We start from the raw sequence: 9,567 nt of genomic DNA, 5'->3' as shown, positions 1-9,567 counted from the left end.
TCGGGCTCCATTAGCGACCTTAAGCAATTTCACACATTCGTTGATTCATGAAATACCGTTTTATCATTTATTGAACTTTAATACCGTGATAGGAAATAGGGTGAGGGGTCCTTACTCGTTTCGGGGTCCGAACACGGCTTCACAGTGCGCCTACAGGCTGTCCCTAATTTTCCTTGAATTTTTTCCGGGGAACTGAAACGCACTACTGGTACCTGCACGTGTTCCAAAAAATCCCAAATTAGGCCCAGAGCCCCTTTTTGGCCAATATCGCAATTCCGGCACGGCGGGGATTCGCCCCGGTTTGGCCGTATTCGACCGAATTCGGCCACACTTGCATCGATCCTTGCGATAAAACAACCTTAGGGCCCTCGGGGGGCAAAAAAATTACGGAAAACCGAAGCTTACCGGCGGCGGTGCTCTCGGGTGCGGCGGCTCTCCGGTGAAGTTCGTGTTTTGGTGATTCGGCTCCGATCAACCTGTAGAGAAAAGAATGGTGATCACGATGATATAAAAATTGCATCAAACGGAGGCCGGGAAGGGCCTCATCGGAGGTAAAAACCGAGAAGGGACGCGACAGCGCCGCTGGGTTTCGGCCGTTTGGCCGGAATTTTGGCTCCGATTTGGCCACATGAGAAATCAGCGTGGAAAAACGAGTCGGGGGTATGAAATTTACCTCGATCGGCGGTCGGAAAACTCCCCGGTGCGGCGGCGGGTGGCAGTAGCCAGTGTCTCCGGTGTCTGGTTCGTCTTCTCCGACGAGGGTAGGTGGCTAGGATTTTTGTGGTCTGGTGTGGGGTTCTATTTATACCCTTTTGCCTTTTGATCTCAGCCGTCCATTTGTTTTAATCTGGGCCGTCCGATCGCGCGTACGCGGATCGCCAACGTGGCCCGTCCCCGGTAGACGTGGTTTTGCCACGTGGCAGGTCCTGGTTGGTCGGGATTGCTAACTGGGTCTGCTGACGTGACCTCCTTTTTTTTTTTCATTCTTCAATTTCCCGGGCGTTACAGATAACATGGTAAAATGCATAAGGTACATTCCTTACTAGTTTTCTCTATGTCATTTTACTTTTTCTTCTGCTATATTCCTTACTTCTAATATTTATTTTTGGTATTCAATCTGTTTTATACCAAACATATTATAAAAAAATTCAAATGTGCAATCTCAATTAGTACAGAGAAATTCAAATGTACAACTTCAATTAGCCGAGAGCACTCTTAAAATATAATTACCTTCATCGGCACAAAAGTTTGACATTTAATCGAAATCGCCATCATCCATCAATTTTGTTTGATTTAAAAAATTTATTATTTTTACAATTTTTTATTATATTAAAAATTAAAATATTATTTATATATAATATTGATTAAAAAATAATTCTACTAATAATATTAAAGGAATATATATATTAATGTATATTTTTAAAAGAAGATGGGCAAAAAAAAAAATTAAAAAAATTAGTACATGAAATAATTTAATATTTAATTCAATAAAAATTGTCTCAATTGTGAATTACATATTATATAACTGATATAAGAAAAAAAAAACAAGTTTATTTATGTATTAACATATTCTACATCATAATTTTTGTCTCCTAACTCAAGAGCGAGTGATTTATGTATGGTTCAAAGGCACCAAGAGACAAAATTAGTAATTTTTCAGACAAGAAATATTAATTGTTTTATATTAAAATTAAAAATTGGAATCGAAATAAAAATATTTACAATGTACAAAAACAAATTATTTACCCATTTCACATGAAAAAAAGCAAAAAGAAAACCTGACAAAACCCATTTGGTCCTTGGAAGCCCAGAGTAGGGTTTTCGACTACACTCAACAGTTACAGACACAGACCTTCCATTCCTCGTACGAAAGTCTCGTGCTTCTGAAAAATCAGGGAGATAAATTATCTTCTAGCTAGATAAGTCGATAAACCGGAAAGTACTCAAGCAAGGCATGTCTACCAACAATGGCTTCTCAGGTATTTCTATCACAAAGTTTCTTCTGCCAAAATATTTATTCCAGGTTATTGCGTTATATCTGGCATTGCTTGGATTTCTAATTCTATGTGTTATTTCTTTTTTTAATTTTCTCAAAAATGGTTTACAGTTTTATTGTTCCCAAATATCTCCGTGAGCTTATCTCGTCATAAATTCTCTCTTTTATCTAAAAAAAAAAGAGAGCTAATCTCGTCATATCTCTCACTGCTTCAAGAACTTTTTCTTTGGCTTTTTCTGTTTTTGGACCATTTTCCTTACTTCACATTTTGTCTGTCTAGCTGGTAGTGGGTTTGGAGGAGTAGGGTTTTAGCTTTTGAGATTGGTGATGGGTTTATATTGAACATGTCTTAGAAGTGAAATTTAATCTGTCTTTTGATTCATTACACTAAAAAAAAATTATGTCTTTTGATTCAGAATAAGTGATTGCTTGACAGTTTTTAACTGTTTTTTTCAATATGTATGCAGCGGTAGCTTTTTTTCTACAAAAACTTGGTTTCAATATTTTGGAGCTTATTGTGGAATGGCGTAGGACAAATTATGATTAATCTTCGTGGTTAGGGGTAGGGTTAGGGGTTAAAGTTAGATATTACACATAGGTTTTCTTAATACCACACCTAAGAATTGGGAATTTTGATTGATGTGTAGGAAGTAACTAGAAAAGTAACTAGCATCAAAACTGGGATTAAGTATTGCATGCAAGGCGAGGTTTGATAGTATCACACAATCATACAAGTCTACTAAGAAAATTCTCCTAAAATATAGCTCAATGTAAGTATGATATAAGTTATGAACTGAATAAACTCAAATTTAATTGTAACCTAGTTATGATTAGAAATCCTAATAGAAACTAGTATAAATTTAAAGCATAAATAAAATCCCAATGCCACTAGTTCTTAATAATAAACTCCAAACTATTACAAAAACTATAGATTTAAATGAATATAAAATGTACTTAGATTTCCCTGGTATAATCATTTATGAATCATGGAATGTGTGAAAAGATCAGTTTTATTCCAACTCAATCCATGATGTTATTACTTCAACAGCAATCAAATAACCATGTTTGTGGATTTTGTTAAAGGGAAATGAATAAGTTACTATCTGGAAGAAGTTTTTCTGGTGAACAATATTACTGTTTTCGTAATAATCAACATATTGACTCCTGGAATTTAGTTTCTTTTGAGCTGAAATATTCCTACTGTGTTTTCATTTATTTGTTATCCTTGTTACTATATTGATTTTTGTGGTTCCTCCTCAGAGTGGATGAGTGTGCTAGCATGTGTTTTTTATATGTTAATTGCAAGTGGATTTTAGTTAGTAATGACTGAAATAGAAGAGCTTTTGATGGGGTGGAGAGTGATGTCTAAAATCAAGGATAGATGGTTTTATTATTTTGGCTCTCTTTCTTAGGTCATAATATGTATTGGATAGAGGATTTTGGACATGTCATAGACAGTATTACCAAGTTGTAAATCTTTTTTGCATATGGGTGCACCCCCTTGGTGCCATAGCTTTTATACATGGTTATATTTTTATTTCAAAGAAAAAGTTAGTAATTATTGTTTTATCTCTTTCACCACATGCTAGGTGTTTCAAATTGCTATGTATTCAAGAGTCGATTACAAGAATATGCACAGAAAGTTGGAATCCCTACCCCAGTTTATGAGACAACAAAAGAAGGCCCTTCCCACGAGCCTTCTTTTTGGTCTACAGTAATAGTTAATGATGTTAGGTATGATTCTTTACCTGGATTTTTCAATCGTAAGGCAGCAGAGCAGTCAGCTGCTGAAGTAGCTCTCATGCAGTTAGCAAAATCTGGTGAACTTAGCGAACGCATCTCTCAACCTATTGTAAGTTTTCTTTCTCATAGGACAAACTTAATATTAATAGTTGCATTATTTAGTGACTTTCTAATTTTCTATTTATGGGTGATATGTTTTATTCTTCTGTCTGGATTTATGGTCATACTACTTTTACCTTTTGATGTGAAAAATCCATGTAATTTCATGTGATTTGAAAAAGAAGGTTGTAAGGGCCAAAAGGAAGAATTTGGATTTCTTTTGTTGGGGCATGACTTGAATAGGGTGGAAGATTTTGGGTATATGATAGATTGCCTTACTAACATGTAAATCTTTTTGTACATGGATTGCACCCCCTTGGTGCATTGATTATACTATTCACAATTTTTGATCTCAAAAAAGAGGGCCAAAAGGAAGAAAAAATTTGCATGTTTGGTTTGATTGACTTCAGATATTAGCATCTATCGTGAATTATAAGGGTACAAAGGAAATAAAGGGAAAGGGTATTTCTTTGTTCTTATGCAAGTTGTCCAATATTTTTTAGGAGCTTTTGACAGGCTTAGTATGTGATTTATGGAGGATAACATTTAAGATAGTTTGATCCCTTGGCCTTTTAGAGGGAGTTATGCTTGGTGGAGTTGCAGGTGCTTGTTATGCATATTATCTTTGGTCTTCAGATCCCATTTTATTTATTTATTTATTTTTTATTTTTGCTTTTCCCTTCTTTTTGTGAGGATAGCTTCTTCTCTCTGCGTCATTTCATTCTTCAACAGAAATTTCCATAATGCTAAAAAGTTGGTTTAATTTACATTTGAATCCCATATGATACTTCTAGTTTTCCTTTAATTTTGTATAAAATTAATTTATAAATCACTTTTAAGTGTCTAATGTAGGATTTTATTGTGATGGAGGATGCTGTTGAAGTTGTTGCCTAATAAACCACGCAAAGTGCACATATTATAGTAAAAGCAGTAGAGATAGAAATAACAGAAAGGATTATAACGTGATTCAGTGATGTGCTTACTCCATGGAGCCACCTGCAAAAATTTTCACTATATCAAGAACAGCCTCTTGTATTTTTACTTTGAAAAGAAATCCAATTTTACAAGTTTATCTCAAAAATAATAATAATAAAAAACTATCCAGGACTAAAAAAACTATATCATGCTGGAAAACACTTTGCTTCATGCACCCAACCCCCCTTACCAGACCTAATTATGAAAAGTGACTATGGATATGAGCCACAAGTCAACATGAAAGTTTCCTGTTTTCGTTATATGGATGATATTTTTCTCCTCTTGCCTTAGGATACAGATACTTCCTTCAGATATATACAAGCTTAAATGATGTTACATGTGTTTAAGGTTATTTTTGGTTTAGTATTTCTGAAAGCATAAACGATATATTAGACCATTTTCTACCAGTTTAAATTTTTGTGGTAACTGGTCACAGTCAATTATTTAACATCATAACAGAGCTTTAGAGATTGAGTCTTGATTGCCGGTCAATTCTCTTAATTAATTTTGTATAAAGTATAAAGGGATTGTCATCATTCCGTACTTATAGCAGAACAAGCTTGTGCTCGAGGGGGTATGTTAATGCTTAATACTATGAGTTATTTCCTCTAAGCTTAAACTTTAAGGATAATTGGGAAAAATGAATTGTTTGACCGTATTAATTTGAGAAAAGAGTTCAACAAGCACAAATGTACAGGAGCATGTTATTAGATGTTTGGTTGATATCATTGGGTGCACTATCTTGAAATGGCAATTTATGCTATCTAGCAGTCCTTCTTGGGGGCAATCCTTGTTTAAGTCCTTGTTGTCTTTAATTTTTGCCTCTGTTTAGAATCTTGTCGGTATAACTGAGAGAATATAGACTATGAGGGATTTTTTGTTGTTTAGGTGGGAGAGCCATTTTGGGATCATTTGATTAGATGAGAGATTTGTTGCCAATCAAAAAGGGATGTGACTTTTGGCATTGGGAACCCAGTGTCCAAAAACCTGCTTTCCTGGCTAAATGATTATGGTGTCTTCTTTCTGAACCTTGTCCTTTTGTTACATAGTGGTCAAAACAAATTTGAGTTGCACTAGAGCAGTTGGGTTATGGAGCTGGATCAACTACTGGAAACTATTGCCTTAGGTGTACTGTTCGTTTCTCCCTTTCTGATTGGTGATAGGGTTTCGTTTCTATTTCCTCTTTCAGGTAAGGCCACAGGTTAGGGAGGTGTCCTCTCACCTCTCATTTTCCTCATCTCTAAAGACTTTCTTCTAGGCACTTTGTTCTTGCATTCTCTATCATAACTAATTTAGATGGTCATGCAGAATCTTTTCTTTTGCTTCAGGCACACTAATTATCCAAAAACATGAGGTTTATTCCACTAATTGATCTTCTCAATTCATTTTGTCCTATTTTCAGAGATAATACTAGAATTTTGATCCTTGATTTCTCAAATGTTTGCATGTGCAAGATTCTCTTGGAGTTTTTTACCCCTCATCCTACAACCCAAGACATTGCCGTATCACAAACCTTTTGGAGGTCAAAGTTCTCTCTAAGATTATGGTTTTCTTTTTAAACTATGGGTTGGACAAGATTTTTAGCAAATAATTTGCTTCAGAGTTTAACACCTCTACTAGGTTATGCCCTTTGATGCCATTCGGCCTTGCCATGATGAAGTTGATAACCTGCTACTGTCACTACTAACATGAGGTTGAACAACCCCATCATTCTAGATGGATAAAGAGGTTGAACAACCCTTGTTCCTATTAGGCCTTGCCATGACTAAGTTGATAACCTCATATTGTCACTACTCATGTAAGGTCGAACAACCCCACCACTAAAGTGAGAGGACTCATGTCATTTAGGTTGACAGGGTATGCCACTTCTCTCATTTTTAATATTTTTGAGAAGAATATTTTAGGAATTTTTGTTGTTGATGCAAATAAAGCTGATGTAACACGGATTAGATGGTGTGGTGAAAAGTGGAGGTGTTTCAATTCTTAAATTATGGGTATTTTTTTATCTTAAACGAAAACTCCTAGGTCTTTTTTTGGTCAAGTATTCTAAAATTTCAACCAATATCTTCTTCATTTTCAGCTATGCCTTTAGATGAACTTGATGTTAAGTGGGCTTGCCCCCTAAATAGACAAGAGTCCTTTTGGAATTGGACAGTATGCTGGTGCACATGCTCATGTAAATGGTGCTCCATTTTTTTTTAAAAAAAAAAAGATCAAAGAGGTACTAAGGGGTGCAAACCTGAATACAAAAAAAGAAGATTTGAAAGATGAAGAAGAAGAATTTCCATATTGTTACTAAAATCTGCTGTTGAAAAATGCTTTTTATTACAGAAACTTCGTTGAAGGGCATAGTAAATCTGAAGTGCTCAACCAATATGTGGTCTATGCTTAGTGTTCTGACAACTCTTGGTGCTTTTGCTGCTTTAGCTTTTGTTACCCCACTTTGTTCTTGCTGTCTAATGAGGGAAATTCGAGATGTCTCGAGGCAAAATGCCTCCAAGGCACCAAGAGAGAAGATGGTTTACGAAAAATAAATTAGTAATTTACTTTGAGTGGCATGATTTTGTTCTACTTGATCCTAGGATCCGGAATAATGAAGCACCATGCCTCAAAGGCATGGTAGCATCCTCTATCTACTGAACCTTTATTCATCACCTACTAAATTATATTTGACTAGTGCATCGCACTTTTGTGTAAGCTTCTGTCATAGGTGTGCTTAACAGCACGTTATTGGCTGTGGTTTGTATTTCTTGTCTTAAGTAACTCCATTTTCTTCAACTGTTTATTTTCTTGTGACAACTAGATTCTTTTAAGTGGTCAGTTCTAATGATCATGGTGTTGTTACATGGTTTCTTGCATGGTTCTACTCATGCCTGACTACTCTTGTTGCTGCGTATTAGCATGAAACGGGTCTATGCAAAAATCTACTTCAAGAGTACGCTCAGAAGATGAATTTTGCAATTCCGTTGTATCAGTGCCAAAAAGAGGAAGCGCCAGACAGAATGCCTTGTTTTTCATGTACTGTGGAGATTGGAGGCATTCGATACATTGGAGCTGTAGCAAAAACAAAAAAGGAAGCTGAGATTAAAGCTGCTAGAACTGCACTTTTGGCTCTCCAATCAAGTAGAGATAAATCTGGGAGCTCTCAGTTAACAGTACTTCCATGCAAAAAGAGAGCAGGGGAGCCTGTGAATTCTACTGAGGAGGTTACAAATGTTACAAAGGCAAAGAAAGCTCGAGTCAAAAAGTTGTCGAAGAAAAGATTTAGAGGGAAGAAGGTGGAGCAGGACCAAGTTAATAATACAGGCAGTTCAGATGCATCTGTAGTTCAGGTAACAGATTCTGGAGCTTTGGCTTCCAAACAGGCTACTTCAAATTGTGAGCAAGATCTTGACCTAAGTGAGGACAAAGTAGCATCTCCAGAAGGTGTTTGTCCTCCTTTCAGTACTCATAAATCTCAAAACGAAAATTCAAGAAAAGAAAATTCCGGTATAGGCAACCATAAGACTCCTGATGTGGGAACGTCTGCAATATCTTTTGCAGACACAACTGCCATTGATGAAGAGGTGAATGGGGTAACAGTGGTTACAGAAGTGGCTTCTGTGGTAAGTAATTCTCCCCTTGGTCGGATAGAGGCTTGAATTTTCACAGCTGCTTTCAAAGGAGAGCATCCCAGCAGATGTCGGAGAATTGAGCAACACAGGGGGGCATTTTGAGTGGGTTTTTGCTGCAAGGAAAAGAAAATACAAAGACATAATTTTTAGGCAGAGAGTTTATAAACATGTTGAGAATTTTACTTTAGATAGGTCATCACCAGTGCTGCCCATGGTCTGTCCAATGGTGGTATTTGAGGTACATAGTATATTTTATTTTTGGTCCTCTCCGGGGCTAATTTTCAGCATTCTATGTCTTTATATCTGGAGAGAGTGGGGAACTAAATATGATTTATAACCGCTGTTGTTTGTGTGATGGAATGTATTGAAAAATTATAGTGGATCTTATTAAAATCTTGCCTTGGATGTTCTTTGTTGTTTGGTGTAATACTTTAGAGATATTATTGGATTTAGAGGTGATCTCTATTTTAATTTTATTAAATTAAATACTAAAAATTAATTGTCGTTTGTATATATATATATATATATATATATAATATCCATAAAGTGGTGACTGTTACATTTTTTTTGAGATTTTAATTTATGATTTTTAAGTCTTAACATAAAAATTTTAATCATTACATCATTATATTATTTATTTTATTTTAATGATATGTTGTTATTATTTAGTTATTTTTTATTATTATTTTAATGATTAATTGTTATTAACCGACGAATAAATGATAGCAAAGGTGGATAGTTTAGATAATGATTAAAACAATAATATATGGTTAAATAATACTAAAATAAATTTATATTTGATAAACATTTGTACTTAATTATAACAAATTTATTAGTTTAGAATATTAATTTTTAAATATTAATTAATTATTAATTTATTAGTTTGATTTGAAATTTTTTATTTTGAAAAGTTATTTTTATTTAGCAAGTGACCCGTCCGAATTAAATTTTTATTTTACTATAGTTTATATTTTTTCAATAAAAATTTTTAAAACAAAATTTCTATTTGTAAGATATTTTAGATTTTAAATTGCATTCAGTTTAAAATTATTAAATATTAAATATTATATATTATATTAATATTTTCAATTTACTAATATTAATATTTTTACACTCGAAGAAATTATAAAAATAAACTTA

General features: G+C 34.5%; 1 protein-coding gene across 1 annotated transcript; it reads left to right on the top strand.

Moving 5' to 3' along the window:
* Positions 1–1,761: 1,761 nt before the first annotated feature.
* LOC110825565 (double-stranded RNA-binding protein 1-like) lies at positions 1,762–8,842 on the top strand. The gene is made up of 3 exons (XM_088221585.1): positions 1,762–1,979; positions 3,586–3,848; positions 7,714–8,842. Exons 1-3 carry the CDS (start codon positions 1,955–1,957, stop codon positions 8,452–8,454), a joined length of 1,029 nt encoding a protein of 342 aa, XP_088077711.1. The 5' UTR covers positions 1,762–1,954; the 3' UTR covers positions 8,455–8,842.
* Positions 8,843–9,567: the final 725 nt, after the last annotated feature.

This window comes from Carica papaya, chromosome 1 (assembly GCF_054855325.1).
Source record: "Carica papaya isolate Zhongbai chromosome 1, ASM5485532v1, whole genome shotgun sequence".
Classification (NCBI taxonomy): domain Eukaryota; kingdom Viridiplantae; phylum Streptophyta; class Magnoliopsida; order Brassicales; family Caricaceae; genus Carica; species Carica papaya.
This window is presented reverse-complemented; position numbering and strand designations above follow the sequence as displayed.